The 21,940-nt window shown below is 38.4% G+C and overlaps 1 protein-coding gene across 2 annotated transcripts in view; it reads right to left on the bottom strand.

Moving 5' to 3' along the window:
- Positions 1-21,940, bottom strand: part of ZNF407 (zinc finger protein 407) — a 328,922-nt gene that overhangs the window by 113,272 nt on the left and 193,710 nt on the right. For both annotated transcript variants that reach the window (XM_050892104.1, XM_050892105.1), the window contains one exon: positions 21,347-21,467. In XM_050892104.1, coding sequence (XP_050748061.1) covers positions 21,347-21,467 — 121 coding nt within the window. The remainder of the gene's footprint in view (positions 1-21,346; positions 21,468-21,940) is intronic.

Genomic DNA, 21,940 nt, shown 5'->3' with positions numbered 1-21,940 from the left:
AACTTTATACACAATCTGCATATACCACTGGCACTCAGTTCAGACCACAAGTTTAAAAATTAAAGTATTTGCTTACCTCCTCAGTGCTACAGGTATTGCACAAGAAATAATAAAAAATAGCAAAGTATCATGGCCAAAAATACATTCTGAAATGTGTTGAAACTAATATTATAAAACTGTAATTATTATTATACATTAACACACATATATAACATATATATGGGCATATATATATGAGAAACGTGGTACATTTTCTCAGTCTTCTTATTACTAGCACGCACCTGGGTTACTTTTTCCTCGCTCTTTTCCCTTAAAAGCAAAAATCTTACCTTTTATTTAGGTTTTAAATGACTGGGGAACAATCACATGAATACAAGTGCTAGTGCTCTGCAACCACCTCAATTATCAAGTGACTTATGATACTATTGCCAGAATTAGCAGCATATAGCTCCGTGGGAACTCAGGAGGTCAACTACAACGTACCCAGTGCCCGCTCAGTTCTGCCTATGTCACTGCTGGCAAACATCTCTCTATGCTGTTCATAAAGACCTCTGGTGGACAGTGGCAACGAAGTGCTGGGGGACAGCAACATCCTTACCACCATAGCTGTTTCTGCAGTCAACGTTTGCCCACAGCTGATGCTTTTCAACCATACCAAATACACATCCACTGTGTCATAAAAACGCATGCCTGACAATCTGGTGGCCACATGTATTGCCATGTTTTACATGTACTGCCATGTATTGCATGTATTGCCACTCAGAAAATATGAAGTAGCCCATAAAAGAGAGTACACTACATTTACATGTCTTAATGAGATTTTATGACGCAGTCAGTTTCACAAAGAAAATAATAAAAATGTATTTGGGATTTATTCTGACAGTATTATAGTAACACTCAGGGACAATCGTAATGTTTTTTGCTTTTCTACATTTATAGCTTTGCATTTTTTTCCTGTAATGATCTATTTGTTATGACATACAGTATGTGTGACATATGTCCAGTGCTGGCTGCTAAAAAGTAGCAGAGCCCTGTAGGGAAGCAGCAAAAACTTGTGCGTCAGCACTGAAAATGATGGAAGATTGATAATTACTGCTTGTGTCTCAGCTCCATTCAGCAGAATAGCATGTCCAAATTGTAATCTGGCCACAGATCTACTGTTATATTTACAACGTATTGGAATAAAAATTCCCAATTCCAAATAATTGATCATTACAAATACGTGTGATACAAGGAGTTGATTACGATAGCCAAAATGCACGCTTTTAAAGGCAAATTCAGCGTAACTGGAGATTCTGAAGGGAAATGGGAAGTGATGTACTCTAGTCTTGTTTACCTCTGATGAATCTGTAAAGCCAGGTTACAACCCTGCACAGTGAACAACAACCAAAGTATAAAACCAGTGCTGGCATCTAGATCTACTCATGAATTTTCATTCAGAATATTTTTCTCAAAAAAAAAAAAAAGTTTAGTTCACAACACACTTCACAACATAAAGAAAACCTGATTTTTGCAGAAAAAAAATCTCTGATTCAAGGAAATAACGGCTTCCTGCCTTAAATGCTTCCATTAATTCTGCTTTCTACAGGAAGAGAAAGAAATAAAGAGGAACCTTTTAGCCAGAAACCTGCAAATTATGTCCAAACTACTAGACTTGGGAGGAGCAGGGGGAAAGGGTGCAGAAAGGCAGGGAGACGTGCCTCAGCTCTTGACCTGTGCTGTGGTCCCCACTGCCCCTGTAGGTGCCGTGCAGAGCTGGGCTGCTCAGCTTCTGAGTCAGCCCGAGTAGCTCTTTGGAGAGAGCCTCAGTGTCTCCTTCTACTGACTAGAGAAGGAAAAAAAAGCAAAACGAAAAAAAGCAATTTTTCACAGGACTGATCTGCTACTGAAAACTCTCCATAACATTTGCTACAACTCCTGGCTTCCGCCTCGCTGCAGGCAGAGTGGGGTCTGTAATGGCCTGGCTCAAGGGCCCTCTAGATCCGCCTGCCTGCAGCGTGAGGGATGCAGAGGTCTGCTGCGCACAGTGCACTGCTGCACTGTGTCAGCCAAGGTTTAAGTGGCAGAAATAGCAGGTGGAGTTCATCTATTTCACAGTAACTGAGAATAATCACTCCATTGTTCATGGGCTTCCTCCCTCCCCCTTTCCTTTCTTGTTGGAGCAGATGGCATAAAAGAGAAGTTGGTCTGAGAAACAGCATCTCAGCAGTGGTGTAAGGATGGAGACCGGGCTTTAAGTATCATAGGCCCTGATTTAGCAAGGTACTTACGCACTTGTGCAGCTTAAGTACAAGCAGCTCCATTGACTTCAAAAGAATGACTCACAAGCTTAAATTTATGTACATGATCAAATACCTTGCTGAAATGAGGCCATGGAAAGCATTCATTTTTTAAAAAAGCTAGGATGAATTTAATTGAAGACACACATTTCCTTTCAACATCAATTTTTTTCCCTATTGTACTTCTTTTAATGACCACATAAAGTAACTGAACAATTCTGTAGAATCTGTTTGTATATCCTCAGGAACCCATAAAGTATTTTCACAAATATAAAAGTGCAGATGGAGCCTAAGAAAGGGTGTGGAGTCTATAGGCTGCACAAGATGAAACTGGACTCCGAATGTTGCTGGAGTCAGAAATGATAGCAAGAGACCCTAAAGGCTGCCTGTCAATCTCAGATGCAGATGGTACTTCTTCCAACTGGCCTTTGTGTCAGTTCCTTCAGCCATTTTAGTGACAACACGGCTCCCTAGAGGGCAGATCCTGTTGCTTTGCAGCCTGGATTCATACCCAGGGCGCTGTGGTCTCTACGATCTCTGCTCAAAGTAGGTTTTTTTAATGCTAATACATTGCCTCTTCTTGCCCTATCCCAGCCCCAACCCCCCATGCAAAAAGAGATGGTTGTTTTCTTCCTCATTTCAAATGTTCCAATTTATCAATGGAATAAGCATTAATTGTCTGAAAGATTCACTTTTGTTATGCATGCCAAAAATATATATAAAATCCCTGCTAATAAAATTTGTAGATGACACTGTAATTGGTAGCATGATTAATAATGATGACACTGCAGTCATACAGAGCAGTTTCACAAGCTAGGCCTGTTCAATTAAAACACGTACACATACAACTACACGTTAGGTCTCCCACCTTTGCACAACGTATGCAAGTAACTTACAGAATGCAGGAACGCTGTGAAAAGCTGTGACATTGAAAAAGATCTAGGGATTAGTGGACCAATGGTTTAACGTGAGCTTCCAGTGTGATGCTATAAGCAGAAAGGTCCCATGTCATCTTTAGATGTATAAGCAAGGAAGTAGCAAGCAAATGTAAGAATGTAATGTTCTTTTTATGACACTGGAGAAAGTAATTCTAAAATATCTACCTCCCGTATTACTGCCTACATTTTAAAAAGGAAACAAACAGCCACAAAATGATTATAAATAGAAATACAAGTTAAGGGGGAAAAAAAAACCAAAACACTTAAATTTAAAAAAGGCTCTGTTTTGCTTATTACACTTGAGCTTGGGGCATGAGTAACTTAACAGGGAATAAATGTGTGATTAAGGGACGTCTTAACTTAGAGAAAACGTGTAAAAAAACCAAAAACAATGACCACAAGTTACAGTCAAATTCAAATGAGAAATAAAGCACAATTTCTTCAGCACTTACAGCAATTAACCTTTCACACAAGGGGAGTGGGTTCTCCAACTTTGGATGTTTTCAGATCAAACCTGAATGTCTTTCTAGACGATAAAATTTAGTCAAACGCAAGAGGCTCAGTACAGAGCAAGCTGGAAAAAAACTATGCAGTTTGTTTTATGTAGAAGGTCAGACTAGCTGAGCTTAAGGCTTTTTCCAGGCTCAAAGTCTACAAGAAGTACAGTTTAAGTCTGAAAAATGTCATTGTGAGGTCAGACATTTATTGTGTTTCCATGATGTCATGGAAATTTGTTCAGTCTGCAAATTAAAATATATTCTTCCTGGCTGTCAATACTGCAAAACCATTTCAGGTTCTGAAAGTCAAATTTGGTTCTTTAGTTGGAGGTATGATTGATTATCTGATCTAAAATCTGCCTTGAAAGTACGTATCGGAGAAACATCATTCTCTTCAGATTATGTCCTCATAATGCCATTGTCTGCACAAATATAAGTAAATGCAGCATTTGGCTCTGTACTTTGAGCTTACTTCAGAGTCATCATTCACCCCAGGAGAACTGGTTTTAAGAGCAGGGAGCAAGCAAAACTTAATTTTTGTTCCTACAAGAGTACATTTGCCTACAAGGACGCCCTGCTGCTCAATAAGAAATTGCAGTTTTCATGTACCTAGATTTTCACAGTAGACCTACACATCAAGTTCAATGTGCTGTGTACTTCACCAAGAGATACTGAAATGGAATACTGTTGAATGAAAGCACTGAACTATGTATTTGACTTACTTAGCGTACCTAGTGCATATATGCAGAGTAAAATGTATAAGATCGTTTCTAGCACTTCCACTTCAGGCTATTCAAAGTCCCCGATAAGCTGTCTAGTAAAAGTATTAGCTTAAAATTGGACCACCCAGAATGGATAAATTATTACTGTTCTTTCAACTATACACAATTATGTCTAAATATTAGACACAGTATTTTAACTAGATGAGAAATCATGGCAACATTGTAAATCTGTTGATTGAGAAGAATAGGAACTGCCTGAATGGTATTGCTTAAAAATCTGCCCTAGTACCCAAGAAGAAAAAAATTTAAACACCAGGGAAAAGCCTTGTGAATGCCAATGAAGTTCTGCCATATTGAGGAATTCTATAGACCAATACCAAATAAATTAGCCTATGATCATGTATGCAAAGTTTCTGTCTTAAAGAAAAAAAAAAAACAAAACACAAAACCCACATAAACATAAACCCCATCATATTACATGAAAATAAACTTCTTTCATTTAGTATAGATGGTGTGATGGATTTGCCTTTTTTCCCCACAGAGGGTTAACATGAAAAGAGGAAAAAATGGTAAAATATGAAACTTGTTCTTTGGCTTCATCTTTCACATTCCTGTATCATACTACAACAGAAACTAATGAACTTGCTCATCTTCGAAAGCCCTTTTGCATGCTGCTTCCTTCACCCTTAACTCTGATCCTTGCAGATCTTCCCTTATGTGTGTGCCAATTTTACTGGCATAATATGTGCACTTTTATTAGTTGTGTTCTGATGATTTCTACTGAGAGATACTTAAAGCTTATACAAGTCAAAAACTATTTTATCACTTCTGAAGAAAACTAATAGGGCAGAGTCACTGAATGATAAGAGAGAGAGACCACTGAATTTATTTAATAATCCATGTCCATTTCACAAAAATGGCCTGTGTAATCCTTTTAAAAATAATAACCTGTTCATTTCAGACCTTGCACAATGCTTCTCTTTGTCCCTTGTAAGTCTCTCAAATGTCTTATTTTAAAGGAATATATAGTACTCCCGGAAGACATTTTCCCATTTCTATTCTCTTCAACTCCTGTGAGCCCTTGTTCTGTGTGATAAGGCAATCTCCTTCGGGATCTGAGCTGTGTAGTTTCGCACCACGAGTGACAAGGACTCGACTTGAATAACTGCTGTGCGCAGGTTGTAATTATGTCAGCTGGAGTGTTGAACAAGGGGACTGATTAATGTGAGCCCCAGCCCAGGCACAGTCCCTATCAAAACCTTCGTGCAGGCCAGCAGTGGGGATGGGTTAAAGCAGAAAGACAAAACATGCTGTATCGTCCATGATAGATGAATTGCTCCAACAGTCTTCAGGCAGATGTTCCAGGACAGTATAATATACAATTACTCTGCCTTATCACCTTCTCAGGGACAATAAAGCTTCCTCCTTCTATAGCTCATGTGAGTGAAGGCAAAATTAGTTTTACTTTTACAACACTGACTCACTTATCATGTTGCCTTGATTGTGCTTTTACAGCTAAAGAAAACATATATTCCACTCTTAAACTAAAAAACCCCCAAACCCTGCACTCCTCACCTTTTATATAAAACCAAATGATTCCTTTGAATCTATTCTGCATCATAGTAATACAGTCCTTAAAGGGCTAATTCAGTATGTTATTCTAGGGAACACAACAAACTTTAGAACAACTGGACCTATTCATATGCTTAATGTTATATGTATGTATACAAAGGTACATTACCAAACCAAGTCAGAATGCATAGATAATAAAAAATACATAGGTTTTGTACAAAAGATGCCTATGTGAATAACATGCCCTTAGTGACTATTTTAACTAAGCACTCATTCTAAAAATACCACAGTACTCTTGTAAAACAATTCTTTGAGAAGTCATTAATCCACATACCTCTTTAAAGGGCACAAGAGTTTACTGTATAACTATTATAAATAATCCAAGTATTTTTCAAAGAGTAAACATAAACTAAGTAAATAATAGAAATTTAGGAAGAAAACTATATATATGTATTTGTTTTCTTTTTGTTATCAGATGTATACAGTTGGTTTTGGGGTTTTTTTTTGCTGCTGGGATTGAAGTAGTCTGCCTGTTCCAGGGCTATTTCCAAGAGTTTACAGAACAGTAGCTTACTAACATGAAGTGAATGGCAAGAGAAAAATATAGCTCATAATATCCTGATACTTTCTAAATACTGGATAGTTATAGATCAAGAAGCTGTGCTTTAAAGAAAAGAGTCTAAATAGTTCCACTTGCATTGCAAGATGCATTGCTTTCAGTACTACCCTTTCTTCAGCTATATAACAATGACAATGATCTCAACCCCCACCCCCACCCCCCAAAAACCCATGCACCCAGAAATGCATTTAGAGAGACACATATTTGAAGGTCAGGTTTAAAAACAAAACCAGACTAAAACAGCCAAGGCTGATCCTGACAACACTTAAGACTGCACATGCATTTGAAAAATTCTATTTATATGCACTTAGTTCTCATGAAAGGTATTGGATTACTAGTCTTAGAAATGAGAGAAAAGACTTTTCTAAGGAGACTATGGGAATTAGGCACTGACATTGCACTTCAGCTGAATGCAGGCTCCCAGCTGTTCAAGCCTCTTTGAGGTTTTAGCCATTAAACAGTATCACAGTCTTGGCAACAGTAAGATTTCACCATAAGGGTACAGGCTTTCCTATACTCCTATGGTGAAATGCAATCCTATGTTTACGATGCAAAAACTGGCTCCAAGGAAGCTGGTATGTTCCCACTGCACAGCATATTGACTTTAGAGGACAGCATAACAGAACCATGTTACGCCACTCACTGCATGGAGGAACAACAGAAAAATCAGTCTTGGCCTCAGAAAAATTACAATCCAAGCACTGAAAAGGATATGATAATCAGAAAATAGTCAAAAAGAGTAGCGATAGGTTTGGGAGACAGAGTATCAGTAAAACAGGGTAGAAATAACCTTCTGTCTCGTTTAGGTGCACTGTTGGGCATGGCAGTACTAGAAGGCAACCTAGTCTGTCCTCCATAACCATTCAAATTCCCAGTACAATTAGTGGAGACAAGAAAGACCTAATGTAGGTCTTCAATTTGCTTAAATTAGGTGTCCTCTTTTTCTAAAGAAAGCATAGGTAGCCAATATGAAACATCAGGAGCTCTCATCTGCTCAGGAAAAGGAAACACTGGAGTCCCTAACTTTCTAGAAATTAAGGCACTATTCTAGGAAGTAGAACTCCTGAGTTTTGGGCTGCCCTTATCTTGAGGAGGGCTGAATCCTGTTCTCTTGTGTCCCAGGAAAGTGTATTAGCTGGCATGAAATATCCTGCACATACCCTTTCTTCTTGAAACTCTGCCAACGGACAGTGAGGAACCGCCAGGAGCCAAAAGCACATCTAATCCCTGTTTTCAGAATTGTTCTTCTGTTTTCAGTAATGTTCCTCATATAACTTTCCTACAAAATCCAAACAACAGGCTCCCAAATCCCTGTTCTGTGCCCTCTCAGCTGAGAATCCTAAACAATAAACAGAATCAGGCTGCAAACAGCACTGCCATTATTAAATGAATCCTGACTTGCCTAATATTCAGGCCTCTAACACATACCCAAGAATACAGGAATAGGAGCCTGTTCACCTAAAAGGTGTACCAAAAGTCTTGAGGCAGAGACACCCATCTCCCCAGGACAGAGACTTCTGAGCACGTCTCAGTGATTTCACTTAGTTGTGCAAGAACTTGCAAATTCAGTAAAGAGGGAACTGAAAAATAGAAACTCCTAAAGGAGTAGCTGCTTTTGGATTTAGATGGTTTTTGGCATGATTTAGGGGATTGGGATCCTCTCTGCAAAGTTGAGCGGAAACTAGAAGTATCTGGATACTTGATCCCACAATCTACTTGCCTAGTTTAACTTTTTTACTGTTCAGGATACAAAGTCTTGTGAAAGGTTTTGCCAACTCCCTGGCTTTCCATTTCTCTCTTAAGAAGCAAGTACTTCATGGCAGGCGGAGAATCGTCGCTTCACCGAGGACATGGAGGTGATGTGATTAACATCAGTGGGGCCAGGACTTTATCCACTGTCTTTATTTTTGTTTTATAGTATCGACCCCATGACAGTACACACTATCCAGCCAGTGATCGCTGACTCCCAACTGAGCTATGGAGCAGAGATGCTTAGATGGAGAGGGGCTTAGTTATAATCCTTTCTGTTACAGTACTCCTGCCATGCAACTGGTGAACTGAAACTAAAAATGGGCACTTCAGAGCAGGGAAAGAAAATAAAGATTCTCCTGGTATTATGTTGTACTGTTCTGAGGGAAAAGAGATCCAAACATAAAGAAGGAAGCCAGGAACAGATGTGGGTGGACAACAACTCAGCTAGAACAAACAAATGCTATATTTGCCTTTCAGAACACACTTCTGCAACCTAGTGCACTAACAGAGCTAGCATCACCCAATACTGTATACTCATCTCTCACCTCTTGCACCACCACCAGGCAACACACAGCACTTCCCAAGAGCTGCACTCACTGGCCTTGATTGGGCTGATTGTCTGACCTGATGTTGCTGCATTTATTTACACAGAATGGATAGTAGCCACCTGCTTTGCCCTCGCAAGGGCTCAGATTTAGGTCTTCCCTCTCTGGTCTGACACAGACTTGAACAAATCTGGTACAAATTCCTCTATCTTTGAAACCTTTCTTCTACTTGAAAGTATTTTTATTGCTCCTCAGAATGACTACATTTTAGCATACAAAAATCAATCAGCTAAATAGCATATAAGATGACTGTGCTATAATTTATTAGTGCTGATCAAAATCTTAAAGGCTGAGTAATTAAAATTCAAATTAAAATGTGATGAAAGTCACATTTAGTCGTCTAAATGAAGAGGCTGAATTCCAAATAGGTACAGAGCCACTGGACCCCATGTGAGATGAGAATTCGTGGATGGTCAGTATCACTAAAAACATGTAAAAAGAACTTAGTATTTGTTCACACTTTGCTTCTTTTCCTCATGTAAACACATCTGTCTAGACCTATGCATTACATCACAGTTTGTCAGTAAATGACCTAAAGAAAATAGAAGAAATGCCAAAGAAAGCACTTCTGGAACAATCTCTCCATAATGGGAAGCTTCTTCCTATTCACTGACTCAATAAGAAATGTCAGTGCTCTCAATCTCAGGGGTACAAATCTCTTCCAAATAATCTCTTTTCTAAAGAAAAATATAGATAGCTGGGTGTGTTCTCTTTATCCTCAAAAATACCTTTCAAGTTTTAAGTTTTAAAATGACCTGTCCTGACAACTTGCAACAAACAGTCAATTTGGGACCCAAAAACATTGATACTTGAGCACTATACCAACTGAAGCATGGTTTCCTATGGATTCTTGCCCTGTTCCCTCAATCTCCCAATGCAGTAACAGCAGCTCCCCAACATGTCCTTCAAGGTACTCCCATCAGGCAAGAAAAACCAGCTGTGCTGGGTGGCGAGGCAGGAACGATAGAGAATGCATGAGAGCTGAATTATGCCTGCCTGTTCCTCACTGATTTTTTTTTCTCTCTCCTCTCCTCATCCACCTCTTTCAGGAAACATGTAGAAACTTAAATTATCTCAGCAACTACTACGGGGTGTCAGTTTTGACTGAAACTGGCCAACAGCTTAAAAAGTTATTAAAGAAACTGACAGAAGATGGATGGATGGGCTGGTGCAAGTCTCAGAATAAGTTAGGGACATCATGCTAAAAATCAATCCTCGTCAACTGATTTATAAAAATTGCCTTTTTGAACTAAAGACACATCTCTTTCCTGAAAAGAAATTACTAGTGGCTTTTTATATGTTAAAATATCCATAGCAGATATCTCCAAAATTTGCTAATAGAAGTGGTTCTCTGTATTTTACCAAGAGCTTGTTAACAAAAAGATGTATGAAATACCACATCTTTCTCATGAAAAATCATCAGAACTTGAGAATTTGTTTTGATAAAATCATTTTCAAGTTGTAGAAGGTATTGTGATTAAGTATTGTTTGCCCTGCAGACTGTGCATGCAAAATTTCAACAGAAATGTTTTGAGGAAGCTCGGTATGGGAAGACGTTCCACATGGGATTTCTAGCAGAAAAAATTATGTCTTCGACTACAGTTTAGAGAGAATCCATAATTATCTTGAATAGGGATTGAAGGAGAGTGTACTGAAGTTACAAATATAAAGCTATAAATACTATATTTTAAGGGGTACCAGTAATATCACAATGAACTAGTAGGATGATGTTCAGGCAGTTTATGATGTCACTAGAACCACTCAATGTATTCATAGGATTATAACACAAATAATTTTACAGTATTATGAACTGCAGAGTTTCTAGTTGTGTGTTTTTAAAATGGCAACATCACTAAGAATGCAAAAAGGTAGCAATGCTGAAGAATGTCAGAAGACTGTTACTTTAAACCATTATTTAAAAATACACATATATGTGTATGGACCTATATTCTAGGAAACACGGTGAGCTGGGCAGTTTGCCTAAGCGGAATGAAAAACAAACCAGAACTGGACTGGAGGTCAGCTGGCCTGAGGTACAGAGCAAGCTGCAGCTGTGCTACCAACCCTGGGAGCACCAGGGAGATCTGGGCAGTCTTCGAGAGTCAAAAGTCACTTTGCAACCTCCTCTTTACTTCAGGAAGAATAATTAATTTGCTCTCAGGCTATGAACAACAGCAGCTATTTCCTCTCCCTCTCAATTCCCACTACCTCCCTATTTCAGTTCATTTACAGAAGGAGGTGGGGAAATATCGAGGAATGTCTCCACTCCAATCCCCCGGCCCATGGGGGTGGGAGCAAGGAGAACAGCATTGCACCAGCTTGTTTCTCCCAGCACACTCAGCCTCAGCATGTATAACCTGTGAGGGGAAGATGAGGAGTGCCGTACAGACCTCATCTTTTCTCTGAGGATGTAAAATGAGAAGCAACAGCTTTGACCCAAGGCATCCAAGAATGCAGAACAAGTTTTTTCACATATATTTTGGATTCTGGTTTTCTCCCTTAATTATTTTTCCATTAGTAAAAGAACACATTTAAAAAGAAATTAAAACACAAAATTCAGGTACATGTAGTATGCAACAGGTTAAAGACAAAAGCTAAACAAACAAACCTAATATAATAAAGAAATTCAATGAATGCTACTGCCACCACTTTTTACTTTTTTAAGGAAAGAAAAGGACAGAAAGGAAACTGGAAACTAAAATGCTAACTGACCACCACCTGGCATGTGCAAATATCTTTGAGATTTTTTTAAAGTGGTTTTAAAAAAAAAAAACCAAAAAAAACCCAACCCCAAAACAATGATAAGACCAGAGCAGCACTCCATCACTTGCAATAACAAAACTGAGGGCTTTATGTGCTGGCTTTTATAAAGCAAGTCCCTAAGAAGTCTCAGTAATATCTACACCTGCTATTCAGACCTAAAAAGGCCTAGCAAAACCACAAAGACCATCCCAATCAGGGACAAAATAGTTGTAACAAGCAACTTAAGTTACTTGGACAATAGGCTCCTCTCCAGACTGTCTCTTTGTAAGTAAAGCCTCAAGTGAAACACATCCATGATCCATGACTTATGAGAATAAAGTAGATTATCATACAACAGAGTCTGCAAAATGGTTTTAGGGAGGGCAAGCTGTTGTATACCAAATGGCCTGTCCTCCCTACGCCGCATTTTCCTACAGGGAAGCCGCATTTTCCTACAGGGAACGCACAGTCTTCTCCCAGCAGCTCAGGAAAGAGAAAAGGTGATTGATGGTATGGAGAGCTGCAAGGCACATGCAAACCTTGAGACAAGCTCTCCTTGTTCCTGCCAAGGCTTTTACTGGCCAAACCTAAGCAGCAGCTTTGAACCCATGGGTTGTGAAGCAACGTCGTGGGAACTCTGAGCTCCCAAATCTCTGATGCCTCTGTCTCCAAAGCAGATTGTCTAGAGAGCTGAAGATCTCAGAGATGGGCTTTCAGTCTGTAGGGGCTCCCCACCACACTGGGGAGAGGGCGGCCAGGAGCACCAGCCTCCCAAACCCCAGGTGCCGACTCCACCTCAGAGCCTCTGTCCCACCATGTCGTATTGTGGCCCCTGGAAAACACCCTCCAGCCACACTGCAAAGGTGCAGGCCTGGTGCACTGAGCCCACAGCTTCCACTTTTGAGGCAGGGAGCCTCGTGGTGGAGGCAGAGGCTTTAGCACCTGTGTTCCCAAAGTGCCCCAACGTACCGCTCCAGGGGAATTTGGGCAGAAGCTGTCACAGAGACAGGAGCAACTCTGCTGGAATGCGCAAGCCATTTTATTTAGCTTCAATAAATCAGGAGTTTCTAACAAAGCTGTATTTATTTGGAAAATTGCTCACCAATTCTAATGTATTAGAAGTATCTAAGTAGCAAGTTTTTCTGAAACAGAAAAGCTCAGTTTTTTCTTCTTCCTTCCTTCCCTTTCTATTCAAGAATTTTTTTCTTTCTCTCATTTTCATCAGCCTTTAAACGGAAAAAAACCTTTCCCTTTCTCCCCTTTGCACTAGGCTACACCTCTTTCTGGAACCACTTCTGAACTGAATTTGTTTTCTGTCACTTCCCAACATTTTAACCTGTTCTGTATGTCACGTATGAAGGAGGAAGAGGGAAGGTTGTCACAAAGACAGCATTAATACAGAAACTTTTTTACATGGTAGTAGCCATATTGCCTGGAGAATAAACCACACATAACACAACAGGCTAGTGTCTATTAATTTCATCTCGAAGGCCTGTAACACTACCAAATTATTTTCAGATTGCTAACTACTAGCCAGGTAGTTAGCTGGTAGTTAGCAATAATAATTCCTTGTAGATTTGACCACCCCCAAAGATAGCTTTGGCCCTTTTATAATGACTGGATTGGGGATTAAGGAATGGTAAAAGAAACAAACACGTTTATTTTTTATTCTGTGTTAACAGGCAAGGGCAAAGAAAACATATATAGTCACTTTAGCCTTTTTTAAAACTACTTTTTACTTAAAAGGGTCATATTAATTAAGCTATGATGCCAATGACTATTTTCAGATCAAATTATTCCAACAAATGAAAGTTTATTTGTAGACATGAAAGAAGATCTTCACTGTACATTTTTATCAGAAGCACTGTAGGAACAGGAAATTACAAGTCTTTTTTGTTACTAAAGCTATATTAAGACCATAGCCTTGCCATTCATCTTGAGGTTAGTACTAACACTTTATTTACTATCAAAACACAACCTACTTAAGATTATTTTAGTTTGAAATATATGCTGGTGTTCCAGATTTAAAAGCATTAATTAACTATATATTAAATATAACTATAGGTATATTTATTATAACATATTTATGCTCCTTAAGAAAGAGGGATAGATAAGACAGTGATGATTGCATGTGATAGGGAAAAAGAAGTGTGAGGACAGAGAGAAGATAAAATGTGATAATAGAAGACATTAGTTACATTAATCTGTCCACTGCATGAAGTGGTCTTATTCATATTTCCTAAACACCAAATACTTCAGGTTTTGGGTTAAGTGTGTTGGACTGATTCAAAAAAAAGAGCATCAGCACAGCAGGGGAGAGGCTGCATAAGAAGAAAAGTTTAGGGACAAAGCCCAAATTGAACAGCAAGGGGGAGACAGTAACTATTGAAAGAAATCAAGAACCTGAGAATGTTTTTGCAGAACTTAAATCAAAGTGTGAACAAACTGATAGAGCACCGAGCTAGGATCACAACAGGCTGCAACAGAGAGAAGCTGTCAGAAGTTAAAACTATATAGGCATTTTTACACTGATATCAAAATGGCTGTATGTCTCAGTAACATTAAACTCAGTGGTCATCCCTGAGTAATTTATCATGGCATTTAGGCTTAAATACATCACTTAAAAGTTGTTCTTCAAAGGACTCAATCCAAAATGAGGCTAGAACAGTATTATCAATACTTGCAATTGCGTCACTGGTTTAAAGCTACTTGGGTAGATCCTTAAAGTCCCAAGTCCAGTGGTTCAGTGTTAGCATGAGAATCACAGCTTCATTGAATTAAAAGGGCAATTTTTAATTCCTCTTACTTAGAGTGGCCACAGGAAAAAAAAAATGGAAAACAGGAATAAATAAATAAATAGAAATAAGAAAAAAAACAACAAAAGAAGCTTGAGTTACCAATGCTCACAGAATTATTGATGGATTTCCATATTGTAAGGAGTAAGTATTATTCATTAAAATAATTAAAAATCTGTATTACCCTTCTACCAAGTAGAGTGCATTTACTACGCTGTTAATTAAAAATATGGAAAGCGAGGGACTTCACAAAGTGACTACACTATGGCATGCTGTGCAAAAGCCTCTTAACAGGGCAATTTCATTGCGGACCATAGTCATCAAGTCTACATAGACCAATCTATTTGTGTGTGTGTGTATATATACGTCTTTTTTCAAGAAAGAATCTTGTTTTCTAACAAGCATACACTCTCTTAAGCAGTCCATGCAGTGACATTGGCATCTGGCAGGGAGGACAGGGAGAGCTGCGAGAGAGGGAGTTTAAGTTCTTTTGTACGCTGCTGCCAACACGATTCCCCAAAAGTGCAGGGACAGGATTTCTCAGCCAGTGCAGACAGCAAACACATCTCCCAGCGAGGGCCATATCATTATTTCTGTGCTCTCTGGTTCTACAAGTTTGTGAATGTTAGGAACTACATCTGAAGTCAAGTCTCTTGGTTAACATGAGAGCTGATCTGTATTTTGCACGATCACATCATTGCATATTTTTATTCCGAGTTTACCATATGAACTATTTGCTATAACTTCGGAGAATATAAAACTTTTTATTAAGCAAGAGAAACATCATAAAGGGAATAATACTAACCATTGTTTTGTATGCCATGTATTCACTAGAATAATTAAAGTGTTTTTGCAGCTATATCTAAATTTTATTTCAGATTATTTTTCTTTTATAGACTTAAATGATACAGCATATTTTATTCCAGATTAATAGAAATATTACCAAATATTTTATCTGAATGTTTATTAAAAATTAAGGGCTGAATAATATTCTGAGGACTTCACATATGGGAACTATTCCCATGCACTGACAGAATTTCTCTCTAAACTTCTGTCTTCATTTGTTTGTAAGTCTGCTAGCACACGGCACCGGATATCCTCAACTCCTGCTGCTGATCACAACAGAAGCTTAAGTGCTTCCTGAAGGCCCAGTTTGCTCTATTACATGCATGCATTATCGTCCTTAGTAATTTCTTGTTAGTACAAAGTATATGCACTTTTTTTGCCTAATTCTGCCTTTGTGATATATATAAAAAAGTGTTTTTCCATACCGCAGTGGCGGTTGCCACTTGGAGTCCTCATCAGCCTAATGTTCCATACAGTTGTATAACCTAGTTATTTCCTATACATGCATATTAAATTTCACTGGTTACAAAGAGCATATTAACATTAACATTTTAATGATAAATACACTGTTTCATCATTTTGTGTAGAAGTTGCCTTAACAGCCTTTCAGTTTTGCTATGAATGAGTACATATTGTTACCTCAGCATTTAAAGTAGTCCCTAGTTATCCTTGATATAACTAGGGAATAGTGCACAGCTGATGTGATCATACCAAGACAACTAAAGGTTATTAAATTCACCAAAATAAACAGAGAGAAAACACTTACTTTGCACATTCTTATGACTTAGGTGCAAATCCTGGAGTGTATTATAAACTGGTCTTTACAACCTATGAACAGATACTATAAGTCAGAGGGAAATAGGAACTCCCTAGGGATGCTGTCCAAAAAAAGAAAAGTAGCCCCTGTGGAGTCACTCCCCCTAAGTCATGCTGCTGCTGCTGCTGAAAATATGCAATGAATCCTTCTGCAGTTGGAATTTCAGATGCCATAATCCCTTACAGAATGTTGTCTAATTATTTTATTATGCATAATAAATGTAAAATATTTATTTTAGTTTACATAATTGTATTAAAAATGTACGCTATTTATTCTCAGTCTTGTAAGACATCCTTCACAAGTCATATACTTTAGAGAAAGGTGCATTTACGGAATTAATGCTGTTTTGCTGGCCTAGCTGTTTGTTTTATACAGCATCTAAACCCTCTTACCTCTGGCTGCGGAACATCACCAACCCCCTGGATGTTGCCCTCTATTCCCTCCTTCCCCGCACCGCCATGGGTACTCTATGCAAAATGAACCATACAGTGGAATCTCAGAGAAATGAGAGTCATTTTGTTAATTACAGCACATGGACAGCACAAAGTACATTACCATTATACCTGTCCCACACTCTCACGGTCAAAGTTGTAGCAATACTGTTTCTGTATCACAAAACTACACCAGTGCTCCTCCTGAGCCCTGAACTCCAACAAATTTGACTATACAAGAAAAGCTGGGCTCTGCCTTTTGACACACACCCCCCCCCCCGACAATGTAATCCAGATCCATTTTGTACTGAAACACCCCCCTCATACACACCATGAACATAAATTATTACTTGTCCAAGAAGCTGTGATAGTTACATGGAAAGTCAGTACCAATGGGAGTTGAATTTAAAGCCTAACATAACTAAAATGAGATTCTTAATTATTTACTTTAGACACATGTACAAAATCAGTTCAGTTTTTGAAAATGCTGTATATCTGCATCTTTCATTGACATCATCAGACTTATGGGAGTTTAGCACTTCTGAAATCAGGCTAAATTCAGGTGCCTAAATATGTTGCAGGTTTAGAAAGTCTGGCCACAGACTATACAACCGATGAATTTAGAAATCAGTTGAAGTTCACAGGCGTTGTTCAGTTTCAGGAGGTTATATGGCTTGTCACTACTTACTGTGCCCATTACCAAATGCAAACAGTATTGTTGTCAGTATAACTCAGGATCGTGTAATCTGAAAATTTCAGCCACATAACACATCTTTTTTAAATGACTAAGAAATATAAAGTAGGCATTGCATATGTAATGGTGGTGTAGGGCCCTATGAGACCAATTCTGTATTATAAAATTAAGTTGAACATTAATTAGGAGTGAATGAATATTTTTGTATGACAAAGCACACTGACTTAAGAATGGAGAGACATGCTGTGTGATTTGAAAAAGTAAATGCAAAGGAAAATTGAGCATATTTTTATCTAAATAAGGCAAACCTAAACTGAAAACACAAATGTGAAAAAATATAACCAAAACATTTAACAAGCAAATTTTTATATTTATGAATATATTATATTTTTCTTCCTTCAAAAGGAATTAGATTTTAAAAACTAGACTGAAAATATAATTTAAAATTATAATCGTTACTGGAAGTCACATACTGCTATATAGAAAAGCAGATGTTCATTTCTTTGTTATCAATATACAAAAGATTTAGACAAACAAATATCAAGCGGTCATAGCACAAAAAGTAGAAATGGAAGTTAACATTTTTATAAGTATATTTAAGTACAACCATAAACATAGATTATAAAAGCAACTTGGTAAAATAAAATGAGCAAAATCTCCCATTTTCTTTCTAGGAATATGCATACTATTGAGAATATATAATTTGTGAGCTAAAAATGCTAGGTTAGTTTATTATTCCCTTCAGAAAACCACATCCATTCATGTTTTTTCCTAGTTAAGAAAATAATTTCTCATGCTGTGGGTTATATAGGGAATAAATTCCCTTTTCTGTTCCATGCAGCCAAAATCAATCTTTTTCCCACAGTATCTTACAGCCTATTTCACTTCAGTTTTTGCTGCAAAGCAAAAAAAAAAAAAAAAAAAGAGTTCCAAGTGCCTGTCCCATCACAGGTGATCCAAATTTTCATAACAGTTCCTAAATTCAGATTAGTTTCTTTTAATAGCCTTTCCTTCTGTACTTCTAGCCAGGGTTAGCTAGCCTTTCACTCACTAGACTGACAAGAGTTTTTGCAGGATGATTGTTCACAATTTCCTCATGAGGAATTGAAAAGCTTGAAATCAGGAATCTCTAAGAACCCTCTGAGCACTGATGAGCTGAACAGGAATAATTAAAATACTTTGTATTTAGACACCCTTTTAATTCAAGTGTCTCAAACTACTTTCTAGAATAGAGAGATCACTTCACCTATCAGTGAAAGGAGACTTTATGGTAGCACTAACAATACTGTGTACACCAAATGAGGAATATTCACCTCGCTGAAACTATGAGGGTCATTAAAGAGTCTGCAGTTGCCAAGCAACACTAAACAGCAACATCTGAAACAGTCTGGATGAACTTACAGTGCAAGGGCTGAGCTGAGAGCACCACAGTGAGAACTCGACCACTAGACATGGGGCTGAATTTTATCACTAGGTCAGCAGATTTTAAAATCGTGATTTTATGTTTTCTGTAGGTGACACTCGCAAGAGTACATACCGTCTGCTGAACTGGCGTAAAGGACATTATTTACAGAGTTGCTAATACCTTTCCATGAAAGGAGATAGTACTGAGTGAGTTATGAGGAGGCAACATGTGATTCCCTTAAAATTATATTTTAAAACAAAAAAAGAGAGAGGAAAAAAAAAAGAGCTGGATAGAGAGCAAAAAATATACTTCCCAACAAGACCAGCTAATAGAGCAAAAAATATACTTGCCAACAAGACCAGCTAATATCCCAGGACTGTGGAAACTGGCAGGCAGAAGCAGGGCTGCTGGGCTAATAAATACAGCAGCCCCTCTACTGGCTCCTCTGCAGCTACACAGAGTGCCTCACCGCCTCTGTGAACTTGCAGTAGCAGCAGCAGCACAGCTCTGATTCCTGCATCCCTGCCAGATATTTTTCAGCTGAGCTCAGAACAAATTTCCTGCAGAATCAAAGCTTCATCAGCTGGTATCTGTAGAGATCAGCCTCCAAAGATTAGGTCAAAATGGGCCTGCAAGGGATGGAAACTAACGTCCTATTACCATGAAACGTTTATTTTCCAATAATATAGAGACAGAGAATGCTCAGAGATTTCTTGTTAATCCTGATAAAATAAGTTATGCTTGCTTCTTCTCTAATAACCTCCAATAAAGTAAAATACTAGTAAATAACTTGTCATTTCTTGGAATTTCTATCCCATACAGAAAACTGTCCATCCAAAGAAAAATGATCTCCCGTCTTTCACTAAACAGAGCCTTAAAGTTACGCATTTTGTCATACTGAGTGAGGGAATTGCATCCACTCATTGTGTGTGTGTAACAAACGCCAAACTGCAAACTGATTCACATCTACAACGCTCCCAGTCTCTAGGGTCTTCAAGCCAGGAGCTCAAACGCACTGTAACCCACCTCTCATTACCTAGTTCTGTAATAACTTCCCCAGTTGGGATGGTTCATTAAAGTGGATGACCGCAAGATTAAGCCTCCTCAAACAAGCAGCATCAAAGACAGCACTCCTTTTACCTTCATTGCAGCACATCATGTCACACTATTACTTACATGTTCTCACTTCACTCCACACAGACCTTTTGATGCAACTACTCTGACAAACACAAAACCACCTCTTTTTCTTAGATGACTTACTGAAGCTGACAGAAACACTTCTATTTAAAAAAAAAAAAAAAAAAGCAGGGGGACCCTTAAGGTAGCAGCACAGAAATGGAAGCCCCCCCCCGAGGTTATCAAATTCAGTTCTCTGCAGTTCTAGGCAGTAATTTAATGGGTGCTCAATACCAAAGAGTTCACTGAACATTTGCTCCACATGCACAAACCAATGCCACAAAAATTTCTGTACAGAAACTGCATGATCACTGCAGAAGCTTTCTGTACAGGAGCTTTCTGTAAAGTAGCTCATAAATGCGTGAAACCAGGTATTATGAGAGCGGCTAGGCTTTGTTATATAATCTTGTTTTAGGAAACTACATTAAAACTCATACTAAAAGAACATTACAGTTGTATGCTCAGCATTAAAAGAAAATAAAAAATGCTATAGTGGTATAACCAAATGTTTAACTTTCTCCTCTTGCATGCATGCATCACAGCACATGCATCTAATTACATAATCATATGCCGTCATATTTATCAAAAATAATACTGATTTTTTAAAAAACTTTTTGGACATCAACTCTGGCAAATTGCTCATGAATAACTTCTATGGATTCCTTTATAGCACACATAGACTAGCCACCTCACTGCAAGGTATTAAAAGTATTCAAGATTGTAGAAGTATGTTTAAGAAGAGTACAGAATCATTCAAGAAGCAATATGAGATCATTTAATAAGTAGTCTATAAGGAACAAAAGACATGTGGGATGAGCACCAGAAGTAATCTTAACTGTCCATTCATGTGATTTTTGAGAATTTAACCTACTGCCCTAACAGGATGGGGTTTAGTGGTGCAACATGGGAGACTTTGCCATGCAACCAACCCTACGGCCAGTTCTCATCCAAACACCCTGGCTGGTAAGGAGAAGGAAAACTGTAGCAGAAAAAAAAGACTGCAGCACTGTAACTAGCTCCAGTTGCTTCCCGTTCTAATAAGTGTCTGGTGAGTATTTAGGCTGCTAAGCCTTTTAGGGGACTTTTCCTTTCTTGGTGAAATGGCTGCAACTCAACCGAGAAAAATTTCAAAACTGCAACTGATTTGAAACGGCGATGCAGACAAGTGGCCTCACCATGGAGAATTCTAACAGACACTAGAGCAGCTGTGAAACAAACACTCAACATTAGCACTGCAGTGTTACCACTAAAAGGTTTCCCATCATTTGTTTTTCTTTATAAAGTAATACCTAAATACTGAAGACTAAGTTTTTAAATTTAGCTCCTAATTTAATATGCAATTACTGCTGCCCTGATGGTGTTTTAATGGCAATATATTTTTATTGGTGACTTCAAATGAACCTCATCTGATCACCTTAACCCTTCTCTCATCATGCTTTAGTTAATGACTCATTACCTGTAGTCACACCAGGGACATCTGTAAGGCTTTTCTCCAGTATGGACACGCTTATGTCGTGTCAGATGCGATTGTGTTGTGGAAGCGAAGTTACACTCATCACATTTGAATGGTTTCTCTCCTAGAAGGTGACAAGAGAAGATATGCATTATCAGTTTTCATCAACAGAAAAGGAAGACAAGTCTAAATTTCTGGCATATCCCTCGAGACAGATTTTAGTCCATGTACATATAACAACTGCAAATACAAAATAAATTTCCAAATACAATGTATTAATTGCAAAATACTGTTCTCACTATGACTTATACACATCAGTAGCCAACTAACTTCCCATGTGGTGTTACACAGCAGCAAAAAGGAGGAGAAAGAACTGCACTGAAACAGGGTAACCATGTCACTGGGCCTCATTTCATGAAAATATCATCACCGGGTGACAGATATTCCTCTCACCCTACACCTTCTGTTGAAGTTGTGCCCACCAACAGCCCTGAAAGCAACACTATTGGAGACACAAGGCAAGAAATCAGTCTGAAGCTTGTATTCAGTGCCTGCCCAGCAATGAACATCTCCAGGAGGAAAGTGTCTTTGTTTTTG

The sequence above is a fragment of the Gymnogyps californianus genome, chromosome 2, assembly GCF_018139145.2.
Source record: "Gymnogyps californianus isolate 813 chromosome 2, ASM1813914v2, whole genome shotgun sequence".
Classification (NCBI taxonomy): Eukaryota; Metazoa; Chordata; class Aves; order Accipitriformes; family Cathartidae; genus Gymnogyps; species Gymnogyps californianus.
Note: the sequence above shows the minus strand (reverse complement) of the source record. Positions and strands in the feature narration are given on the sequence as shown.